The sequence below is a fragment of the Acomys minous genome (assembly GCF_964271855.1).
Source record: "Acomys minous genome assembly, chromosome: 7".
NCBI classification, from domain to species: Eukaryota; Metazoa; Chordata; class Mammalia; order Rodentia; family Muridae; genus Acomys; species Acomys minous.
In genome coordinates this window covers 71,517,740-71,543,946 of record NC_140488.1, presented here as the reverse complement: position 1 = coordinate 71,543,946, position 26,207 = coordinate 71,517,740, and the positions used below count along the sequence as shown (strand labels likewise).

Here is a 26,207-nt window from a genome sequence, read left to right as displayed (position 1 = left end):
AGAAAGCGGAGCAAAACCATTTGATGAAACAATGGCTGAAAACTTCCAAAGTTCATTAACAACCACATCAATACACACATCCAAGATCCTTAACAAGTAGAAAAGACACACAAAGACACTCAGACACCTATACTAAAAGCCAAAAACAAGTTGAAACTCTTCAAAGACAAAACTTCCTAACAATGAACCACAAGACTAAGAGCAGATTTCTTGGCAGATTAAAAAAAGGAAGCTAAAACACAGTAGTTTAACATATGCAAGTATTCTTAAGGGGGGAAGGGGAAGCTATCAAGCAAGGAGACTATTCAAAACTGAAGTGGTGGCCTTTAATCCCAGCATTCAGGGAGGCAGAGGCAGGTGGACCACTGTGAGTTTGAGGCCAGCCTGGTGTATAAATCTAGTCCAGGACAACCAAGGCTACACAGAGAAACCCTGTCTCAAACAAAACAAAACAAAACCTGACGTGAAATAAAGATACTCCCATAGGAGAAAAAACTGGGAGGTATGGTTAATAAAGAACCATTCACAAAAGAGTATCTGAGGGAAGTTCCCAGCACTGAAAAAAGGTAACTCCAATAATTCAGGTGTGTATACATATAAAAGACCGGAGCACATTTAGCATAAAGAGCCCTTGTTTGTATCAATCCTGACATTCAACCGCGCCCTGTGTTATGTGCTTCTTAAACATCTTCTTGGGGTGATTTATGTGCCATTAATTGATTGTACATATTCAGTGATACATACCACCATTGACTATTGGGGTCTGAGAGGAAATCTCTACCACACTCTCCTAAGAATTAGAGAGAGCAACAGAAACCAAGGAAATACCCTCCCAACAAAGACAAGACCAGATATCAATACCTAAAATTAAATTTTTCCTAAACTCAGATGCCTAAATGCCGGTATAAAAACAAAATGATTACCAGCCAAGACAATGTAATGTCTTCCTTCACTAGAGGCCAGAAAGCCTAGCAAAGTAGACCCTAAGTATTACAACGTAGCAGAAGCTCAAGACAAAGACCTTAAAATAGCCTTAGTAAATATGATGGAGATCCTTAAAGAGGAAATGAATAACCCCTTAGAAATCTATGAAAATACAGACAGTAGGAGAAAATAAATAAAACAGTTCAAGACCTGGCCCGGTACAGTGGCACATGCCTTTTAATTCCAGCACTCAGAAGGCAGAGGCAGGTGAATCTGTGAGTTCAGGGCCAGCCTGTTTCACAAAGTTTGTTCCAGGACAACCAGAGCTACACAGAGAAACCCTGTCTCCAAAAATAAATAAATAAATAAATAAATAATCAAACAAACAAACAAAACAATAGTTCAAGACCTGAAAGTGGAAATGGAACCAATAAAAAAAAAAACCCAAACTTGAGGGAAAAATTTAAGAACTTGAACAGAAACCTCAATGGCAAGCCTCAACTGTAGAATACAAGAGATCAAAGAATCTCAGGCATTGAAGATACGATAGAAAAAATGGATACATTAGACAAACAAAATGTTCAATCTAAAAAATTACTGGCACAAAACATCTTGGAACACACAGCTCTAAATGGAATGTTTCCATCAAATCCCTCCCCCACAGAGCTCAGGGAACCCTGCATAAGAAGGGGCAGAACAATTGTAAGAGCCAGAGTACAAGTGCCTCTAAATAGACTAAGGAAAATTCATATCACAGATACTGAAGTAGGAACCATGGGGCCTGCATGGGTCTACACCAGGACCTTTACATATATATATCATAGCTTTCAGTATTTTTATGGGACTCCTGAGTGTGTGTGAATGAGTGAGTGTCGATGCTTGTGCCTTCTCTGCTCTTTTCCTCCTGTTGGCTGGCCATGTTTCATCTTATTATATTTTATTTTGTTATGCTTTGCTATCTCTTAGAAGTCTATCTCTTTTCTAATGAGAGAAATGGAGTAGATCTGGATGGGAGGGGAGGTGGGGAGGAACTGCAGGGAATACAGGATTCAGTAATCAGAATATATAGGATGAAAAAATGATCTATTTTCAATACAAGGGAAAAATAAGTATTTTGTTTTAATTTCCTAACCTGAAGATGGGATGACTGTCAATGAACAAGCAGCATACAAAACACCAAATAGACTGGACCACAACAGAATGTCCCCTCAATACACAGTAATCAAAACACTAAATGTACAGAGCAAAGAAAGAATGTAAAAGCTACAAGGAAAAAGACCAAGTAGCATAAAAAAGACCTACTAGAATGGCACCTGACTTATCAGCAGTCTAAAAGCCAGAAGGACTTGGACAGCCAATTTACAGACTCTTAAGAGACTACAGATGCCAGGCCAGATTACTACACATAGAAAAGCTTTCAATCATCATAGATGGAGAAAATAGACATTCCATGACAAAACCAAATTTAAGCAATATCTATCCACAGAGCCAATCCTACAGAAGGCACTTGAGGGAAAAAGCCAACCCAAAGAGGTTAGCCACATGCAAGAAAACACAGAAATAAGTAATCGCAGACCAGCAAATTGAAGGAAAACATGCACATACACATATATACCCACACATCACCACCACTACCACAACAACAAAATAGCAGGAATCAATAAGCACTGCTCTTGATAATCACTCAGTGTCAATGATCTCAATTACCTAATAAAAAGCCATAGACAAACATTATGTATGCAAATGAGTGTGAAAAAAGGATCCATCCAGAAGGATGCATCAAAGAAACACACCTAATATCAACTCACAGTTAAAAAAGGAAAATGATATCCAAAGGAAACTGAAGTAGCTATTTTAATATCTAAAAATATAGACTTCAAACCAAAATTAATCAGAAGAGACACAAAAGACTCAAAAGCAAACACCACCCAGAAGGCATTGCAATTCTTAACATCTATGCACAAAACACAAGGGCATGTGAATTGATAAAGGAAACACTACTACACCTTAAATCACATATTAACCCTCACACACTGACAGTGGAGACTTAAAAACCCCACTCTCACCAATGTTCATCCAGACAAAAACTAAACAGAGAAACCATGGCGCTAACTGAACCAAATGGACATAACCTACTTACAGAACATTTTGTTTCTCAGCACCTCATGGAACTTTCTCCAAAAAATGACCACATACTCAGACACAAAACAAGTTTCAGCAGATACAAGAAAATTTAAAATAACTTCTGAATCCTATCTGATAACCACATATTAAAGCTAGATATCAACAACAACAAAAACAACAGAAAGTTTACAAACTCATGGAAAGTGAACAACTCTATGAATGAAAAAGGAAATGTATTAACACAGAAATTAAGAAAAAAATTAAAAGCTTTGTGGAATTGAATGAAAACACAACACATTCAAATTTATGGGACACAATGTAGACAGTTCTAAGAGACAAGTTCATAGCACAAAGTACCTACATAAATTAGAGAGGTTTCATACTAGTAACTTAATGACACAACTGAAAGACCTAGAACAAAAGGAAGAAATCACACAAAAGGGGCAGGCAGCAAGGAAAAAAAATCAAACTATGTGGCTGGAGAAATGTCTCAGCAGTTAAGAGCACTGGCTGATAAGGGGGCCTCAATCCAATTCCCAGCACAGCTACATGGCAGCTCACAACAATCTGTAAGTCCACTTCCTGGGGATCTGACACCCTCACACTGGCATGCACGTGAGCAAAACACCAATGCATATAAAATTGTTTGATCCCATTGTGATCCCTAAGATTGTTTTTTTCCTCCTTTATTAATTTATTCTTGTTACATCTCAATGGTTATCCCATCCCTTGTATCCTCCCATTCTTCCCTCCCTCCCAATCTCCCCTTATTCCCCTCCCCTATGACTGTTCCTGAGGGGGATTACCTCCCCCTCTATATGTTCATAGGGTATCAAGTCTCTTCTTGGTAACCTGCTGTCCTTCCTCTGAGTGCCACCAGGTCTTCCCCTCCAGGGGACATGGTCAAAGGTGAGGCACCAGAGTATGTGAGAAAGTACTATCCCACTCTCCACTCTACTGTGGAGAGTGTTCTGTCCATTGGCTAGATCTGGGTAGGGGCTTAAGGTTTACCGCCTGTATTGTCCTTGGCTGGTGCCTTAGTTTGAGCGGGACCCCTGGGCCCAAATCTGCCTATCATAATGTTCTACTTGTAGGCTTCTAGGACCCTCTGGGTCCTTCTACTTTGCCTTTCTCCCATGATTCTCTCATCTAGAGTCCCACTAGAATGTCCTCTCCTCTGTCGCAGTTTCCTGGTAAGTGAAGGCTTTCGTGGGACATGCCCGTTGGGCTAATATGCAGATATAAGTGAGTATATACCATTTGAGTCTTTCTGCTTCTGGGTTAACTCACTCATTATGATCATTTCTAGCTCAATCCATTTATCCACAAATTTCGGGAATTCCTTGTTTTTAATAGCTGAATAGTATTCCATAGTGTATATGTACCACAGTTTCTTTATCCATTCTTCTATTGAGGGACACTTAGGCTGTTTCCATGTTCTGGCTATTATGAATAAGGCTGCTATGAACATGGTTGAGCAAATTTTCTTGTTGTGTGCTGGAGCATCTTCTGGGTATATTCCAAGGAGTGGAATAGCTGGGTCTTGAGGAAGCCCTATTCCCATTTTTCTGAGATAGCACCAGATAGATTTCCAAAGTGGTTGTACTAGTTTGCATTCCCACCAGCAATGAAGGAGTGTTCCTCTCTCCCCACATCCTCGCCAGCATGTGGTGTCGCTTGAATTTTTGATCTTAGCCATCCTGATGGGTGTAGATCCCTAAGATTGTGAACTGTAAAATCCTGTCTTTTGTTTGGTGTGGTTGAGTCCTAACATTCATAATCCAAGAACTTACTGTTTATTGTAAACAAGTGATTAACGAGTGGTTCAGCCAACCCTAGCACACACCTTTAATCCAAGAGCTTTCTGTACACAGGATTTAATAGTTAACCCTAGGTCAAGAGGCAGAGCAAGAAACCAGCTGACAGGGATTAAAGAGTAGGAGGGACTTTGAGTTGAGTATTTAAGACAGCCTGTAGAAATAGAAGGAGCTCTTGGCCTTTTAGCTTCTAGCTGTTTAGCTTTTGAGCTCTTTAGCTCTTTGGCCTTTGGCTTTTGGGGCTTTGAGCTAGCAAGCCTTTGGTCTTGGGTTTTGGGGTTTTTTGGTTTGTGTTTTTTGGTGGTTTTTTTCCCTCTCCTGGGCTGTCAGCTGAGCTAGTAAGTCTTTTGGGCCTTCTCCATCAGAGGTGAGCTGAGTAGGAAGGTCAGCTGGGTGCTTTCTCTGCCTCTCTGAGCTAGCAGGTTTTCACCCTAGCATCTGGCTCCTGAGTCTTTATTGGTAAAATAGAACGTTTGGGATTTTCATTTAAAACATCATAAAAAGGGGTAAATAAATAAGTTTTAAAGGAAAAAAGAAATAATCAAAATAGAAACAGCAAAAACAAAAATACTATTTTAAAAAATAAGTTGGTTCTTTGAGAAAAATCAGTAAGACTGACAAACCCTTATCCAAATTAACTAAAAGGCAAAAAGAAAAAAAATCCAAATTAACAAAATTGAAAAATGAAAAGAGGACATAACAGCAGACAACCAGAAAATTCAAAGACTCATACGTTTAAAACATTTACTCCACAAAATTGGAAAATCTAAAAGAAGCAGATAATTTTCTCAGTAGGTGCCACTTACAAAACTAAAACCAAGATGAGATAAGCAATTTAAACAGGCCTATAAACCCCTAGGAAAATAAAAGCAGTCATTAAGTATCCCAACCAAAAAAAGTCCAGGGTCACATAATACTACCAAACTTCCAAAGAAGAATTAGTGCCAATATTCCTCAAGTTATTCCACAAAATAGAAACAGAAGGAACAAAGCTCAATTCACATTATGAGGCCACAGTCACCCTGATACCTAACCCACATAAAGACCCAACAAAGAATTACAGACCAATTTCCCTTATGAACATACATGCAAAAACTCTCAATAAAAATATTTGCAAACCAAATTCAAGAACATTTCAACAAGAAAAATGACCATGATCAAGTCAGCTTCATCCCAGAAATACAGGGATGGTTTAACATACATAAATTGATAAAAAATGTAATCTACCATATAAACAGAAAGACAAGAAACATGATCATCTCATTAAATGTTGAAAGGGCCTTTGACAATTCCAACAACCCTTCATAATAAAAATCCTGGTGTGCTGAGTGATACAAGGACATCCCTAAACATAATGGAGTCAGTTTACAACAAGCCCACAGCCAACATCAACTTCAATAGAGAAAAATTCAAGTAATTGCACTAACATCAGAAATGAGACAAAGCTGTTGACTCTCTCCATGCCTGCTGAATATAGTACTTGATGTATTGGCTACAGCAATAAGTATAAAAGGGATACATATTGGAATGGGAGAAGTCAAGGTATCACTATTTGCAGATGGTTAACAGTATATGTAAGTGATCCTAAAAATTCCACCAGGAAACTCCAACAGCTGATAAACACTTTCAGCAAAGTAGCTGGATACAAGATTAACTCACAAAAATCAGTGGTCCTCCCATATACAAATGACAGATGGACTGAGAAAGAAATCAAGAAAGTAACCCCTTTCACAATAGCCTCAAACAACATAAAATATCTTGAGGTAACTATAACCAAGCAAGTGAAAGACTTATATAAGAAATTGAAACAGGAAGATATAAGCAATGGAATAACATTCGAGGTGTAATCTAAGTAAATTACAATAAATTAAAATTTAAAAAAAAGAAATTGAGGCCAGATTCGGTGGTGCACACCTGTAATCCCAGCACTCAGGGAGGCAGAGGCTGGCAGACCTCTGTGAGTTCAGGGCCAGCCTGGTCTATAAAGTGAGTCAAGGACAGCCAAGGCTACAACAAAGAAACCCTGTTTCAAAAGACAAAAAGGAAGGAAGGAAGGAAGGAAGGAAGGAAGGAAGGAAGGAAGAGAAAATATCAGAAGACAGGATTGACATAATAAATATGGCCATCTTACTAAAAGCAATCTACATATTCAATGTTATTCCCAGCGAAATCCCACCATAATTCTTCACAAATCATAAAAGGACAATTTTCAGCTTCATATGGAAACACTAAATACTAAGGACAGTTAAACAATTCTGAACAATAAAGGAACTGTTGGAGGTATGACCATCCTCTATTTGAAGTTGTACTACAGAACTGTAGTAATAAAAGCAGTGTGTTATTAGCACAAAACAGAAAGGAAGACCCAGATGTAAATCCACACACTTACGGACAGAAATACACACTGGAACAAAGAAAGCATCTTCAACAAATGGTGCTGGTTAAACTAGATGGCTGCACATAGAAGAATGTAAACAGATCCATACTTATTACCCTGCTCAAAACTCAACTTCAAATACATTAAAGATCTCAACTTAAAACCAAAAATACTGAACCTGACAGACAAGGAAGTGGGGAATAGCCTTGAACACACTGGCACAGAAGAAGACTTCCTAAACAGAACACCAACAGCTCAGGCTCTAAGATCAACAACTAATAAAGGGGACCTTATGAGGCTGAGAAGCTTCTGCATGGCAAAGGACACTGCCATTCTGAGAAAGTGGCAGCCTAAAAAATGGGAAACGTTGTTTTACCACCTACACATCCAATGGAGAGCTAATATCCAAAATGTATAAAGAACTCAAGAAACTAGATATCAAGAAAACAAATAACCCAATTAAAAATGAGTACAGATCTAAACAGAATTCTGAAAAGAGGAAACTCAAATGGCTGAGAAAACTTAAAGAAATGTTCAAAATCTGCAGTCATCAGAGAAATGCAAATCAAAACGACTTTGAGATTTCATCATACACCCATCAGAATGGCTAAGATCAATAATACAAGTGACAGCTCATGCTGGCGAGGATGTGGACTAATGGGAGCACTCCTCCACTGCTGGTGGGAGTGCAAACATATACAACCACTATGGAAATCGGTGTGGCAGCTCCTCAAGAAATTGGGAATTGATCTGCCTCAAGATTCAGCTATAAAACTCTTGGAGATACACACTTTATCAACCATGTTCACTGTTGTTCTATTCATAATAGCCAGAAATTACAAACAACCTAGATGTCCCTCAAGAGATGAATGGAGAAAGAAAAAAAATTGCTATACAATGGAATATTCTAAGCCATTTAAACATACAATCATGAAATTCATTGGTAAATGGATGAAACTAGAAAAAAAAATCATCCTTAATGAGGTAACATAGACCCAAAAGACAAATATGGTATGTATTCACTTACATGTGGATGTCAGCTGTTAAGTCAATGATAACCAAACTACAACCTGTTAGGCATAGAATAAGGGACTAGGAGAGAGGGCCCACATAGATCTCTCTAAGAAAGGGAAATAGAATAGATAGATATGGACGGAGGGGGGACTAGACAGGGAGGATCAAGTGGCGATAGGAAAGAGGGGAAGAAGGAAAGGAATACAGGGAGAAATAATTAAAATTAGCGGCCATTTGGGGCATAGTATGGAAACCTAATACAGTGGATGGCTCTTAAAATATATACATATATGAAGGAAATCTAAATGGAATCAACAAGTGATGAAAGAAAGTCCTCAAATGGACATCTCTTGTCACCAATGAATTTCTAGTACAGGGATTAAATTACATCAAAGTGATTTGTTGGTCAAAGAGAATCCCCAAACAATCCAGGCTGTTGTCAAGACTATAGGTTGCTCTCCACAAATTGACAGCAAGGCACCAATGCTGAAGACAACACCTACATAACTCATTGATCATGGAGAAGATGAGCTGGTACCCACAAAGAGCCTATGGACTCGTACCTTCGTTGCAAGAAGGTACTCAATATACTACCAAAAAAGAAACATAAACAACAAGTCTGCAAGATAAATTAGTAAGTTTGAGGATAGCCTGGGCTACAAGAAACTTGACTTCACAAAAACCTAAAATATAAAAATTATATAAATTAATAATTATGGCAAAATATCATTGGGAATATAACACTTCAAGATGTATAAAACACAACTAGCAAAGTATGCATGGGTAATGGTTCTACATTGTACTAAAATAAACATAAACTTCTTAAGAAACAAAAAGAACGTGTGGGTAAATCTTTATGACCTCAGTTTAGGTAGCAGACTCCTAGACACAATACCAAAAATATAGTCAAACCAAAAAAACAAAACAAAACCAAAAACAAAACATCTAAATTCGACATCACAGAATCAAAAGCATTGGTAGGGGGTGCTGGGAATGAACCTCATGGCCTTGTACATGCCAACATGTAAAAATATAAAACTTTTGTATTTGGAAGAACACTGTGCATAAGCTAAAAAGAAGGCCACAATAGAAAAAAATATTTGTAGTGAATAATTTTTAAAGAGTTTATAAATATTCTATCTGATAAAAAGACTTGGATCTAGGATATATATTTAAAATCTTACAAATAAATAATTATAAAAGCATCAGCAGGAGGTATATATAGTTCAGTTGTGGTGGTTTGAATTAAAATGGCCTCCAGAAGCCCAGAGGAGGTATGGCCTTGTTAGAGTAGGTGTGGCTTTGTTGGAAAAAGTGTGTCACTAGGGATGGGCTTTGAGGTTTCAGAAGCTCAGGCCCAGTGTTGCTATCTGGGCCTACTGCTTGCAGATCCGTATGTAGAACTCTCAGTTCCTTCTCCAGCACCATGTCTGCCTGCAAGCTGCCATGTTTCCCACCATGATGATAATGGACTAAATCTCTGAATTATGGTGGATCTCTGTGAGTTCGAGGCTAGTCTGGTCTACAAAAAGTGAGTCCTGGATAGCCAAGGCTACATAGAGAAACCCTGTCTTGGAAAAAAAAAAAACTTGTTGTGATCACATCATGGTGTCTCTTCACAGCAACAGGAACCATAACTAAGACAGAAGTCATAGAGTATATTATCATAAGGGAGGCCAAGATTAATCCCCAGCACCAAAATAAAACCCAATAGGCAAAGACATGAATAAATAAGGAAGAAATACAGTCAATAAACATGATGCTGGGAGCAATCGTATGCTGGATTGGCAGAAGCAAGCAAGTGAGCTTCTTGGAGGCACCCCACTCGTTTTTTGCACAGCTGAGGAATGGGTGTATTCCTGGTCTGGGCAAAGTCTCAAGGATTTGACCTCAAGACTGGTTATTGTGTTATACTGCCTTGCCATGCTTGTCTCATGTATCTGGCATGGCAGAGACCCTCACTGCCTATTGCTTCACTCTCTTGGGCAGATTTCCTGCAGATTATTTTGAAGATTTACCTTCATGACACAGAGCTGTTTAAACGAACTGATGATTGCATAATGTCTGATGATGATTTTATAGAATTTCTGGCTTGATTCAAGTAATTTAAAAACCCTCCTGCAGTACAGCAAAAACTGCTAGGAGCTCTGTGAACCTCCATATGCCAAACACTTGATTTACACCAAGGGGAAAAACCAGATGAAACAAACTAATGATCAAGGAAATACATTCATTCTAGGTTTAGTCTAAGCATAAAGCCCAGGCATACACCACGATGAGAAAAACCATATGCATATAGAAACAAAATGAAATGGTTAGCTATACGAGACAAGACAGACACCTGTTTTTTGGAAAAACCTTGACATAAAAAACTCTTACTCTGCTCTTTATTTTTGGCTAGTATCAGAGCATATTTTTAAGCAGCAAAAATTTTAAAATACAGAATCAATTCAGTAATGTATTCTCTTATTGAAGAGAATGGTAAATATTAGTAACATAAAAAATCTCATGTAGAATGTACTTCATCTTTTATATGAACTGTGTTAATTACATTTTTTCCTGTGTCAAATAAAGGAGAAAATCTTAAAAAACAAAAACAAAAAACTCTTGATCTGAACACATAATGTACATGTGAAATAAGAAAAAGAGAAAACTTCATCTTTGAATATAAATAAGCATACAGATAAAACCACTGCTTTAAACTTATAATAAATAAAAGCATCTAGTTAGATATAATTCTAGTGAAAGAACCCAGAATCAACAGCCCTACTGTAAACTCCCTTTTGATGAAACAATTGTATCTATTTTGAATGAGGTAGTTTTTTCCATACAAGAGAACCTTTGTATTAGACAGTATAAAAACCCAAGACAGATTTAACACTTGTTGAAGCCATCTGTTTCATCCAAAAATGTGTCTGTTTATATGTATAACTGCCTGTATATATTGTATGTATGTATGTATGTATGTATGTATGTATGTATGTATATATTTCTATCTGTATGTTTACATATATGTGGATGAATGGTGTCTTTGGGAGCACTCTTGTTTGTCTATTGATTGTATGTGTGCATGTGTGTATGAGGTTCATAAAAATCTACTTCACTTGTCTGCCAAATGTGTGTATGCTTTGGCATGCTTCTAAGTTTAGTAAGTTTAGTAAGTGATAAGTAGACCTTCTTAATTAGGTCTCTAGCATCCAGCAAGCTGCCTTTCACTGCTAAGGAGCAGAGGTTTTTCCTTTTACAACCCCCACTGCACAGCACCCAGCTTAGCTGCTGAAGACCTCCTGTTGTTAAAGAACAAAGGCTCTCAGCTAGACAGCCATTTTGGTGGCAGAGAAGCCAGAAGGCCTGAGTAGTTCAACTGAAATAGCTTCCGACCCTGAATCTGAAGATCCAGAGTTCAATTCCCTGTTTCCTCTCTTTTCCTTCAGAGTTAAGGTGTAAATGGCAAGGCCACCAGCCTGGAACTTTAAGAGTTCAAGTATAAACAGCAAGGCTTACCAGCTTGAAAGACAAAGGGTATATAGAGAAATACCAGCGACCAGCTGGTCATTCACCAATGCTTCTACCTGCCTTGCTTTACCCTGTGTGCTGGCCTCTAGCAGAAAATGCAAAGCAAAACCAAGGTACAATGCCACTTTACACACACTGGGATGGCTAGAGTCAAAATAACTTAACAAATTTAGTGAAAATGTAAAATGTGCAGACACTCTGAAAAGTAGTAAAAGGCCTGAAAATATTACTCAATGGTTTTGTGCTTGGCCAGTATGCATGAGGCCCTGGGTTAGATCCATGGCACTGCCAAGAGATGGAAAATGACTTCAAATTGTAGTGGCTTAAGCCTGTAATCCCAACACTTAAACTGAGGCAGGAGGATCTGGATTTCAAGGCAAGCCTGAGCTGTATAAATAAGACCCGACTCAAATAACTAGAAAGAACCAGTTTTGGTGGTGTACACCTTTAATCACAGTACCCTGGAGGTAAAGGCAGGTGGATTCTCTGAGTTTCAGGCCAGTCTGGTCTATACATCAAGTTTCAGTTTAGGCAGGAATGCATAGTGAGACCCTGGCCAAAATGAAAGAGGGGGATGTAGGAAAGAGGGAGGGAGGGAGGGAGGGGAGGGAGAGAGAGAGAGAGAGAGAGAGAGAGAGAGAGAGAGAGAGAGAGAGAGCACGCGCACACGAGAGCGAACAAACCAATATGGCAGCTCCTTAATTAATAAAACAGGATTATCACGTGATTTGGAAATTCTATTCTTATATTAGTATGGAAGCACAGAGAAGCAAAAACTTAAGACCATGCAAAACTTATATATTAATATTTATAGCATTAGTGAAGTCAACCCAAACATCCATCAACTGATGAATGATTTTTTTCTCCTTTATTAATTTATTCTTGTTACATCTCAATGGTTATCCCATCCCTTGTATCCTCCCATTCTTCCCTCCCTCCCATTTTCCCCTTATTCCCCTCCCCTATGACAGTTCCTGAGGGGGATTACCTCCCCCTGTATATGTTCATAGGGACTGTGGAAATGGCTTGGCTGGTAGAGGCTTGCCACACAAGCCTAGGACCTGAGTTTAATCCCTAGAACCCATTTAAAGGTAGAAGGATAGAACTGATTCCACAAAACTGTTCTCTGACCTCCACATAGAACAATAAACAAAAATCTTGTATATCATGCTAGGTATGGTGGTACATGCCTTTAACAACATGGTCTACATATCAAATTCCAGGCCAGATAAGGCTACTTAGTAAGTCCATTTAAAAACAAAACCAAAACCAAAAAACATTGTTTATCCAAGCCATTATTTGGCCACAATAAGTAATGTAGTATGTACATGTGCCATAATATGAACAAACCTTGGAAAAATAATGCAAAATCAAAGTAACAGTCCAAAAAAGGTCATATACTGACAGATGTGGTAGTGCATGCCTTATAATTCCAGGAGGTAGAAACAAAATAAATCAATTCAAACAAAGGCTACACAGAAAGTTTTCAAGGCCAGCCAGCCTGGATTACATGAGACAATGTCTCAAGGAAACAAAAAACATCAGACAAACAGACCACATACCATAATAATCATATTAAATTTCTAGAATAAACAAATATATAGGTTAGTGGTTGTTTAGGGCTAGTCAGAAGGGAAAAGGTATACAAAGAAAACAGCCAAAAAGTAGGTTTCTTTTTGAGGCAAAATTGAATGTGGTAATGGTGGTACATATCACTGAATATGTAAAATCAATTAATATATCCTTTTAAATGGATTAATTACATAGTACATAAATTACCTCAAAAAGATGTTTAAGAAACAAATGAACATACGGTGTGGTTGAGTGTCAGGATTGATACAAGCAAGGACTCTTTATGCTAAAACATGCTAAAAAAAAAGTACATGATGCCTCAATCTCTACTATTTTAAATATTAATGAAATAAACTCCAATTTGTATTATGCAAACTTCATAGAGTGGGGGGGGGGTGTAGCTCAGAGGTAGAATGCTTGCCAAGCTTGTGTAAGGCCGTGAGTTTGATGCCCAGCACTGCAAAGTGATTTACAAATCTTTTTAGTAGAAATAATGTAGTACAGTGGTAACTGTATAAAAACCCATTTTAGGAATAATTTTTACACTTAAGGTGTTTCCCACCATTAATAGTGTTCCATTCATTATTAGTACAAGTCAACATTCACTGTGTCCTTAGTGGCTACCCAGGTCTTATTTCATAAATACCTGACGTACAGAAAGCAATAAATAAATGAATAGCCTTGAAGGTTTCCATTTATCAATTTTGAGGCTTAGTTTCCTCACCTGTAAAATTAGAAAGGCTAGATCTAATATTCTTTAAAACAGTACTCTTCAATAGATACTGGATAAATAGAATTTTTATAAGTAATATTACAATTTTATAAATAACTAGAATTATTTATCAGTGTTGTCAATAGTTACCAGCCACACCTGTCCATTGAAAACGCTGTGGAAAAAAAACCTGAGAAATTATTTTTTTTACTTTTAATGGCCATGTCAAGCTAATGGCTATGGTTCTAGACATAATGAAAAATAATGCATTTCACAGCCCATTGCAGTAATTACATACTGTGGGAAGATGTGTATACATACACAACATACACAAACAATTTCACATACACAAACAAAAGTTCACAAAACAATTTCACCCTTACTATTAAAAGAGCACTACAGTGTCTTTTCTATATTACTTAACTTCATCTAAAAAGAAGTGGTAATCTAACCACTAACATGATTTTATAGCATTATACGAAGAGTCCATTCAGCTCTAAAATATGCTGTATACTAACAAATGTTCAGGATGATAACTATACCAATTAATCTAATTTGATCACTTATATACATGTATCAAATATCAACCAAACTCCATAAACATACACAATTATTTGCCAATCTACAATGTTTTTTAATTTTAAAAATTATACAATCCTTGTCACTTTATGCCTGTCACCCCAGCACAGTAGGCTGAAACAGGAGGTATATAAGTTCAAGGCTAAACTGGACAACAAAGCAAGTCCTTGTCTTAAAAAAAAAATACAATCTTTGAAGGCTTAACTGTATGCCTCTATGTGTCTAAAGTGTCTATGATTATAGTAGTATACATTTAAAACTTGTTAACAAAGAATATTAAGGCTACACGGATGAACCACCAAGTGGTGGCAATTAAAATATTGTCACTATGTGAGAAAAATATTAACTGAAGTACAAATATTATAGACAACAAAACAAAACAAAACTAGGAGACTGGAGAGATGGCTCAGAGGTTAAGAGCACTGGCTGCTCTTCCAAAGGGCCAAGGTTCAATTCGCAGCACCCACATGGAGGCCCACAACTGTTTGTAGCTCCAATTCCAGGGCATCTGAAACCTTGACAGACAAACATGCAGGCAAAACACCAATGTACATAAAATAAAAATAAATAAATCTTAAAAAGAAGAAAAAACCTATTTTTGAATGAGATAATGAAAGCCAATATTCTGAGGTAACATAACCACTGCCACAGTCCTAAGGGAAGTCTTAAGGGTTTCCAAAGTTACCTATGCACAAAGAACAGTCATAGCAAAAGAACAGCCAAGCTTCTATCTTAGAGGAGTGTACATTTTGGAGAAAAAGATAATTATGTTTTTTGCCTATCAAACGCCTGTCAGTGAGGGAGTTAACGTACCAATTCAATTCACTCCTTGTTTATAGGTGGCGTACTGCCATCCTGAAGTGCACTTGAAATTGTTACTACCAATTTAGTATAATCAGAACCACAGGCAATTTAGCACCAAATTCCACGACTAACTTCTGAAAGTAGCTCCGTCTTCCTTACATTTAAAAAAAAAAAACAGCCCGCAAATCCCTACAAGGCAATGGCACTCCAGGTGCCCTGTGCCTGAAATCTCCCAGGGGCTCTCTGCTGTCCCCAAATGTTTACTTTCTCTCTGGCTCGAACAACTAACCGTAACTCCGTCCACTCGCCGCTACTGTGAGTTCGCCCTGACAGGCTTTCTTCTAGGTGCGCGCTCTCTGACCTAGGGTCGCGAGGGCAACCTTTTCCCTGTTAGGTCCCCTTGTCCCTCACCTTACACTTCCCAAGCGCGTGGCAACACACCTGATGTATTCGAGCGCTTCCGGACGCGACGCGCTGGTGCGACCTCCACCGTGGGCCTGAGGCGCTGAGAGAGACTAGAGACCGGGTCAGAACTGCCGAATGCTTGTGCTTTTCGAAAGCAGCCGCCGCGGCTGCCCAGCGCCAAGAATGTATCGCGAGCAGCGCCATCTTGAGCGAGGAAAGAGGAACCAAGAGAGGAGGATTGTGGGACATTGGCGGACTGAGCGCCGCGGCTTTCAGCGCCTCTATCCCCCACCCCCACTCGCCGACTCCGCTCGCGCCTGACACCGGAAATAGCCTGTATCCGAAGATGCCTGTGCTTAGATAGAGCCTTTTTCTTTTTCTCTTGAGTTTTGGGCTTTGTTTTTCTCGCCCAGCGCAGAACATTGGACTTACCATTGTCTTTCTCTCTTAGTATTGCCAGATAAAATACAGGATTGCCCACTTAAATGTTGTTTCAGATAAATAACAAATTACTTATTGGTATAATTATGCCCCAAGTATTGCGTTAGTAAATATGACAACCCTGTCTTGTCTGTCATCTATTCATTTCTTGTCATCGACTCAATGCCACAATCCACTCTCTTCATAATTCTAATTCTCCCTGTCCGTTAATGTTTACAATGAAGTATAGACAAGTTTTCCCCAGGAGGAGGCTTCATCAATGAGTTACCACTCTTCTTGTAAAGGCTTTTATTTTATTGATATGCCTTTGTTCTTTTGCTGTTGGGACAATTAGGCTCTCGGGGTACACACATTTTTTATTCCATTAATTTGCCTTTTTGTAGCTCTTCCCTTTGATTTCTTCAGGGTGTTTTATTGAAAAACTGCTACATTAGCATGTTATATAGTAAAGTGCATATTTAAAGACATGTTTGTATTATTTTTTCAGCACTATAATCAAACCAAGTACCATGGAAATATATGTACAGGCATCTGGGAAATAATTTCCAAATACAAATGCTACTTGAAAACCTACAGTCAAGGAGGCAGTTACAGTTTCATTGATGCTTTCTCAAAACTCATTTTGTTTATTTAGTTAATTGGTTTGGTTTGGTTTTTGGAGACATTTAGGAAACCCTGGCTACCCTGGAACTTGCTATGTAGCCCAGGCTGACCTCAGATTCCAACATCTGCCTGTCCTTGCCTCTGGAGTGTTGGAATTAAAGGCATTCACAAGCCAGGCGGTAGTGGCGCACGACTTTAATCCCAGCACTCGGGAGGCAGAGACAGTTGGATCAATGTGAGTTTGAGGTCAGCCTGGTTTACAAAGCAAGTCCAGGACAGCCAAGGCTACACAGAAAGACCCTGTCTCGAAAAACCAAAACCAAACCAAAACAAAATAAAGGCATTCACAACTATATCAAGCTCATTTTCAAACCTTTCACACAAGTCAGACAAGTAATTTAGAATGATTTCTATAGAAGCATCATAAACTAAATGAGAGATGAAGGAAGACCAAAGATATGTATGGCCATGTAGCCTGCTTTACTTTCTTCTGAGATCCATATCACACACCAGTTTTCTGGAGAAGAACATAATTAGAATTTCAGACTGAAGAGGTTGACCCCATGTAAAGAAGATGAGAATATTAAAAGCAGAAAGGCATAATAAACCTTTCAGGCTCAGGAGTCCAAAAAGTGTATGACAAATAGTAAGAAATGAACAGGCTTGATAGCAAAAGGCTATTTCATTTCAAGAAATTAATGCTATATACTGCAGCTATCGAATGACTTAATCAGGAGAGTAAAATGATGTGACTCGTACATCCATTAAACCACTCTGGCTTAAGTGGAAAAGCTGAATTAGGAAGAGGTTCAGATTGAAGTCCTGATGTTAATACAACAGTTTAATCATAAAATAAAGGCCTAGAGTTAGCAGTGTAAGTAGCAATAGATCAATTCGGTAGATAATAAGAAGGTAGAATGGACAAGGTTTGGCAACTAGTTGGATGTTTATAGCTTATTGCCTTGTTAATGGTAAATCAGGAATAGCTTCTTTTATTAATGACTGTACTATCAATAAATATAATATCAGCATATGTTCTGTGTCAGCAACAGTTTATATCATAGACACTCAAGGGTTTATCAATGATTTCTATAAGGACCAACTATTGCTATTGAATCTTTCTACCCAGGTAAGGCATTGTTAAGTCATGTTCTTTCTTTTTGTAAGATACCAGAACCCATAAAATAAATACTTTGTGAGGATTCTCAGACATAATATGATAGAATAAGATATTACATTTTTATGTTTGTATAAATACAGAATCCATTGCTCAATCTTAAACAATTCTGGAAATTTAGTAAGAGTTTTCTATGGACGTCCTTACAAATTCCTAGTTGATTAAAGACAAATATAGAGATAAAATCCAAACTGAACTCATGATAATCTGGCTGTCCACTAGAAAGTGTGGCCTACTTCTTCTTTTCAATTATTTATTAGATTTATTTTTTTATGTGTGAGTGTTTATCCTGCATGTATATACTTTCACCACATAAGCTTTTGGTGCCTTCAGGGAGTCAGAAGAGGGTGTCATAATCCCTAGAAGTGGAGCTATACATGGTTGTGAATTACCATCTGTATGGATAAAAAGTGAACCCAGATCCTTTGCAAGAGCAACAAGCGCTCCTAACTGCTGAGCCAACTGTCCAGCCCCCATTGCTTACTTCTTAAACATAAAACTAAATTAGCATTTCAAGAAACCTATAGAATCATATATATATATATATTCATTTATATATATATATATTCATTTATATATATATATGTTTTTCAAGATAGGGTTTCTTCATGTAGCACTGGTTGTCCTGAAAGTCTCTCTGTAGACTAGTCTGGCCTCAAACTCACAGTGATCTGCCTGCCTCTGCCTCCTGAGTGCTGGGATTAAAGGCTTGTGCCACCACCACCCAGAATCCTATATTTTAATCAGGTAAGATTTTAGATTTCTGAAATGCCTACCCCTGATACTATAAATAATAATTTCTCAAGATCTCTAGTTTTACTAGAAATACCAACAAGTACTATTGGCATGAAATAACATTCTATAAATGGTCTTTAAAAATTTATTTTTAAGGTGGTTATGAAATTAGATTACTTTTTTTCTTCTAAAATGAAATGTGAAAAAAAAAACTCTAGGAATTGATTTGACAAACTCTCAAAAGTTTCCTGACATTTTCCTCTTTTCTTCATTGAGAATTTCATATACACATACATACATATAATGTATTTTGCTCTAATCTCCAACTTTCTCATTCTCTCCCTTGCAAATCCTCCCCTACCACCACTTCTCTCTCAAAACTCCATATGCTTGTTTTTTGTTTTTTGGGGGGGGGGTTGTTTTTTCAAGACAGGGTCGCTCCATGATCTCTTATTCTCTGCACATTGACCAGAAACCTGTCTGTTTTAATCTCTATCTACTGCAAAAAGTAGATAGATGAATAGATTCTCTGATGAGGGTTGAAAGCTGCACTGAGCTGGTTATATAAAGAGAATTCATTAGGAGTTGGTTTAGTTTGGGTCTGTGCTTGGGTCTGTGCACATGAGTCCTGGTGCCTAAGGGGAGCCAAAAGGGAGAAGTGGATGCCCTGGAGCTGGAGCTGCCAGGGAGTTGATATGCTTGCTGGGAATTAAACCTTGCTTCTCTGCGAGAAGAGCAGTAAACACTCTTAACTACTGAGTCAACTCTCTAGCCCCAATTTCGAGGGCTTTAAAAGGAGTGAGTGTACTTTACAGTGCTGTTTGTTTTAAGGAAAATTCTGCAATTTAAAAAATGTCAGAAACCTTGAATTTTCAAGTAGCTACTCTCTCTTTTATTCTCCTTGTTGTTGTTATTTTGGGGTGGTGGTGTTTGTTTGTTTGTTTGTTTTGAGACAGAGTCCCTCTGGGTAGCCTTGACTGTCCTGAACTCACTTTGTAGACCAGGCTGGCCTTGAATTCACAGAGATCCACCTGCCTCTGCCTCCCAAGTGCTGGGATTAAAGGTGTGCACCACCATGCCCAGCTAAAGTAGCTACCGTCAAATGAGCTAAAAGGAGTAACGTTTGTCAAATAAAGCAAGCATAATTTCCACAATACCTGGGAATTATAATATGAAAAACAAGTTGGACATTAATGGAGAAAGAACAGTGCAGTAGATGGACCAACCTCGCCTGCATCATCTTGACATGTGTTTTTTGAGACCGGGTTTTTCTATGTTATCCTGGCTGTCCTGGACTCATCTTGACATGTGTATTTTGAAGAGACTGAAGGAGATACATGAAAAGGCATTATAAATTCCTGCAGCCCCAGATCACATGATAATACTTTATACAATAATTCCACCTAATTGCGGATCACATTTTGCACCTTATAAAGTACATTTTTTCATACCTTATTTCATTTTCACATCAACCCCAGAAGATGAGTACTATTTATTAACAGTTTTATCACATATTTATGAGGCAACAGGCTGTGACTTGACAGAGGTTGCAGAGGTAATGGGAACGGAGACTAAACCTAGATTTAATGGCTACAAATATGGTGCTCTTTTCACTTACTACTCCTGAATTTAAAGAAAACACTGTGCATTTTGAGAAGACCACCACGATCTTTTTGTGACTTGAAAATGCCAGAAGTTATTCTCACTTCAGGGCTTTTGTACTTGCTTTCCTCTCTGCCTGGAACATCTCTCCTGCAGATTTGTTAATGACTTTTTCTTGCCCTTTGGGTCTCAGCTCAAATGTCATCTGCTTTAAAAAAGCTTCCTAAGAGTACCTTATCTACCCCCCACCACCACTGCCTCTCCACATTGCCCTGTTTCCATTAAAATATTCCTATTCAAGCTGGGCTTGGTGGCACAGGCCTGCAATCCCAGCTACTTACTGGGCTAAGGCAAGAATTAGTTATAATATTTTTATTAATTCTTTGAGACATTCATACAATGTATTGTGTTCATAGTCAGCCCCCCATCTGCTTCCAGATTCACTCCCACCTCGTTACCTATGCAACTTCATGTTCTTTTTATTATTATCATTATCGTTATCATCATCATCATTATTATTATTATTATTATTTTGTTCTCTTATATAATACATCCCAACCAGTTTCCTCTCTCTGCACTCCTCCTAGCTCCTTCACATACACACACACCCTCCCCCTCAGTTTCCTTTTCAGAAAAGAGCAGGCCCCAAAGAGACAACAAACCAAACAGGACAAAACAAACTACAAAAAGATAAGGCAAATTTCCTCCTGTTGAGGCAGGCGGATTGCTGTGAGTTCGAGGCCAGCCTGGTCTACAAAGTGAGTCTAGGACAGCCAAGGCTACACAGAGAAACTCTGTCTCAAACAAACAAACAAAAGTTCCCTCATGTTGAGGCAGAACAAGGCAACCCAATAGGAGGAAAAGTCCCAAGAGCTGGAGAACGAGTCAGAGACACACACCTGCTCCCACAGCTAGGAGTATCACAAGAACACCAAGCTAACAGCTATAACATGTATGCAGAGGACCTGGTGCAGTCCCATGCGGGCCCCATTCTTATAGCTTCAGTCTCTGCATGCCCTTACAAGCTCACGGTAGTTGATTCTGTGGGTTTTCTTGTGATGTCCTTGACTCCTCTGGCTCCTACACTCTCTCCTTCACTGGGTTCCCCAAGCTCTTGAGTATGAGCCCTGCTGAGTTGATTTGGTGGGCGTCCTGGTGTCCTCCATCTCTTCTGACCTCTACAATGTTTCCCTTCCCCTCTTGAGATGGAGTCCCCAAGCTCCAGGGGAGGAGCCTTATGGAAAGTTCAAATTTACTCCTCTCTCCCTTCCTCCCTCCCCCCCTCTCTCCACGTAATATCTCTTTGTGTGTCTCTGCACCCTCTCCCATCTGCTGCTAGAAGAAGTCTCTTTGTGATGACTGGACAGGGCCATAATCTAAAGTATAGGGGAATATCATGAAAAACCTTTTTCCCAGTCATGTTTTGTTTTACTCTAGGTTTCTGGCCTATCCAGTCTCCAGTTCTGGCCCTTCCAGGCACTGTAGAGCATGGGTTCCTTCTCGGGGGGCAGACCTCAAGTTAAACCACACGTTTGCTGGCCATTCCCACAAATTCAGTGCCACCATTGTGCCAGCACATCTTGAAGACGGGACAGATTGTAGGTGGAGGAGGTTTGTGGTAGGGTTGGTATCCAGGTTTCTCTTTCCATAGCTTTCAGAGTACCTTCCTACACCAAAGAGACTAGACAGTAGGGGATGAAGGCTCAATGCAGGCACCAGCTCGACCTCTCTAATTTCAATGAGCTGTGTAGATGTTGTCCTAGTGAGTGCCCTGTCCTCCCCCATCAGTTTTCAGAGATCAACCCTCTGTCCTACTTTCAGCCTGGGTTTGGGGATCTCTATGAGACCCTCTCAGTCAAGAATTCAATTAAATATAATTCCAGCCCACCACTAGAAGCATTGCCTAGCTACAAAAGATAGCTGGTTCAGACTCTGTATCCTCCATAACTAGGGGGTCTTCACTAAGTTCACCTTCATAAATACAAAGAGGTTTCTACACCACCCCCAAAATGTTCCCCAATTCCAGCCATCTCTTCCTGAGCTTGCTCCCTTCATCTCTTCCCCGCCTCATACACATAATTGGTCCTTTCTGCGCCCCTTCCCCCCCCATCCCTGTCTACCTGCAAAATATATGTTATTTCCCTTTCCAGGGAGATAAGTACACCTTCCCTATGGCTGCCGCCTTCTTCTTCTTCTTCTTCTTCTTCTTCTTCTTCTTCTTCTTCTTCTTCTTCTTCTTCTTCTTCTTCTTCTTCTTTAATCCAAACTGTGTGTCTATGAACTTTTGCTTGATTATGATTTACTTAACAGCTAATATCCACTTACAAGTGAGTACATAACCATGTTGTCTTTCTGGGACTGGGTTACCTCACTCAGGTTGATCTTTTCTAGTTTCATCCATTTGCCTATAAAAGTCATGATGACATTTTTAAACAACTGAATAGTATTCCATTGTGTAAATGTACTGCATTTTCTTTATCTATTTTTCTGCTGAGGGACATCTAGGTTGTTTCCAATTTCTGCCTGTTATAAATAGAGAGTACCAGTGAACATGGTTGATCAAATGTCTCTGTGGCAGGATGAAGTGTGTCCTTTCCAGTCTATATAAGCCCAAGAGTGGCAAAGCTGGATCTTGAGGTAGATCTAGTCCCATCTTCCCAAGGAGCTACCACACTGATTTCCATAGGTGTTGTACAAGTTGGCACTTCCACCAGCCACAGATGAGTGTTCCCCTTTCTCCACATCCTCATCAGCATGAGCTGTCACTTGTGTTATTGATCTTGCTATTCTGTCAGGTGTAAGATGGATTCTCAGAGTAGTTTTGGTTTGTTTCTCCTGACAGCTAAGGATGTTGAACATTTCTTGAATTGTTTCTCTGCCATTTGAGCTTCTTCTATTGAGAATTCTGTGCCTCATTTTTTTTACTTGAGTTATTTATTTTATTGATATTTAGCTTTTGGAATTCTTTACATATTTTGGGTATCAGATGTATAGGTGGTAAATTCTTCCAATCTGTAGGCTGTCTTTTTGTTCTATTGACAGTGTTCTTTGCCTTACAAAAGCATTTCAGTTTCATGAGATCCCATTTATTAATTGTTGCTCTCAGTGCCTGGGCTATTGGTGTTCTGTTCAGAAAGTTGTCTTCTGTGCCAGTGAGTTCAAGGCTCTTCCCCATGTTCTCTTCTATCAAGTTCAGTGTGTCTGGATTTTAACTTCTGATATCTTCTTCAATTTATTTCTTTGGAGACTTGAAGTTTTTATCATACAAGTCTTTTGCTTCCTTGCTTAGAGTTACTCCAAGATATTTGATATTATTTGAGGCTACTGTAAGGGTGCTGTTTCCCTGATTTCATTAGTTTCTTATTTGCATAGAGGACTAATGATTTAAGTTAATCTCGCATCCAGCTACATTGCTGAAAGTGTTTTTCAGCTGTGGACATCCCTGGTGAAGTTTTTAGGGTCACTTATGTAAACTATCATATCATCTGGGATTGCAACACTTTTGAATTCTTCCTTTCCTATTTGTATCTCCTTGATCTCCTTTAGCTTATTGCTTTTGCTAGAACTTCAAGTACTATATTGAAGAGATATGGCGAGAGTGGGCAGCCTTGTCTTGTTCCTGATTTCAGTAGAATTGATTTATGTTTCTCTCCATTTAGTTTGATGTTAGCTATAGGCTTGCTGTATATTGCCTTTACTATGTTTAGAATTGTGCCTTGTATCCCTGATCTCTCCAGGGCTTTTATCATGAAGATGTGATGAATTTTCTCAAAGGCTTTTTCAGCATCTAATGGCATGATCATGTGTTTTTTTTTTCTTCAGTTTTTTTTAATTTACTGATTTTCATATATTGAACCATCCCTGCATCTCTGGGATGAGGCCTACTTGATCATGATGAATAATCTTTTTGATGTGTTCTGGATTATGTTTGCAAGTTATTTTATAGAGTATTTTGCCTCTATACTCATGAAGAAAATTGGTCTGTAACTCTTTCTTTGTTGAATCTTTGTATGGTTTGGGCATCGGGGTAACTGTGACCTAATGAATGTTCCTTCTGTTTTTATTTTGTGGAATAATTTGGGGAGTGTTGGAGTTAATTCTTCTTTGAAAGACTAATAGAATTCTGCACTAAAACCATCTGGCCCTGTGGTTTCTTTGCTTGGAAGACTTTTAATGACTACTTCAATTTCTTAGGTCTATTTAAATTGTTTATCTGGCCTTGATTTAACTTCAGTAAATGGTACCTATCAAGAAAATTATCCTTTTCTTTCATATTTTCCAATTTGGGGGGTATACCTTTTTATAATGTTTGTTAGTCCCAGTATTTTTTTGTTTAGCTTTTATCTGCATGACCTGTTCATTGATGAGAGTGGGATATTGAAGCCTCCCACTATCAGTGTGTGAGGATTAACATGTGAATTAAGCTGCAATAGTGTTTCTTTTACAAAAGTAGTACATGTGTATTTGGGGCATAGATGTTAAAAATTGAAGTGTCATCTTGGTATATTTTTTCTTTGATGAGAATGTAGTATCCTTCCCTTTCTCTTGTGATTAATTTTGGCTTGAAGTTTATTTTGTCAGATATTAAAATGGTCTATCAACTTGTTTCTTAGGTCCATTTGCTTGGAATAAATTTCTCTAACTTTTACCCTGAAGTAATATCTATCCTCAATGTTGAGGTGTGTTTCTTCTATGAAGCAGAAGATCCTATTTTGCATCCATTCTATTAGTCTGTGCCTTTTTATTGGGGATAGTGAGAGTTATCAATGGCCAATGATTGTTAATTCCTGTTACTTTGTTGTTGTTGTTGTTGTTGTTGTTTCTTTGTTGTTGTGGTGGTGGTGGTGGTGGTGGTGGTGGTGGTGGTATGTATGTGTGAATGTGGGTGTGTCCCTTCTTTTGGTTTTGCTGGTGTGCTATTATTTATTTCTTGTGTTTTCATGGATGTAGATAACCTCTTTGGGTTGGAGCTTTCCTTCTAGCAACTTCTGTAAGGCTGGATTTGTAGGTAGATATTGTTTAAATCAGACTTTATCATGTGATATCTTATTTTTCTACCTATAGTGATCAAAAGCCTTGCTGGATATAGTAGTCTGAGCTGGCTGGCATCTATAGTATTTTAGAGTCTTCAGCACATCTGTTCAAGCCCTTCTGATTTTTAGAGTCTCCATTAAGAAGTCAGGAATAATTTTAATGGTTCTGCCTTTATATGTTACTTGGTCTTTTTCCCTTGAAGCTTTTAATATTCTTTCTTTGGATTATTTGGTTTGATGGTGTTTAATTTCTTGAGCTCTTTATACATATTGGATATTAATCCTTTGTCAGATGATGGGTTGGTGAAGATCTTTTCCCAGTCTGTTGGCTGTCGTTTTGTTCTGTTGACAGTGTCCTTCACCTTACAGAAGCTTTTCAGCTTCATAAGGTCCCATTTATTGATGGTTGATCTTAGGGCCTGAGCTGTTGGTGTTCTGGTCAGGAAGTTGTCTCCTGTGCCGATGAGCTCAAGGCTCTTCCACCTTTTTTCTTTTAACAGATTTAATGTGTCTGGTTTTATGTTGAGGTCCTTAATCCATTTGGATTTCAGTTTTGTGCAAGGTGATAGATACAGATCTATTTTCATTTTTCTACATGTAGCCATCCAATTAGACCAGCACCATTTGTTGAAGATGCTATCATTTTTCCATTGTATGGATTTGGCTTCTTTGTCAAAAATCAAGTGTCCATGGGTATGTTGTCTTATTTTTGGGTCTTTGATTAGATTCCATTGATCAACCCGCCTATTTCTATGCCGGTACCGTGCTGTTT

The 26,207-nt window shown here is 38.5% G+C and overlaps 1 protein-coding gene across 2 annotated transcripts in view; it reads right to left on the bottom strand.

The window, feature by feature from the left end:
• ABCB7 (ATP binding cassette subfamily B member 7) overlaps nt 1-16,090 on the bottom strand; it is a 121,918-nt gene extending 105,828 nt beyond the window's left edge. Inside the window, exon 1 of one of the 2 annotated variants that reach the window (XM_084788962.1) lies at nt 15,851-16,090. In XM_084788962.1, the coding sequence (XP_084645088.1) occupies nt 15,851-16,048 (198 nt within the window). In that variant the 5' untranslated portion in view covers nt 16,049-16,090. The remainder of the gene's footprint in view (nt 1-15,850) is intronic. The other variant, XM_084788963.1, reaches the window with a different exon arrangement.
• Nucleotides 16,091-26,207: the final 10,117 nt, after the last annotated feature.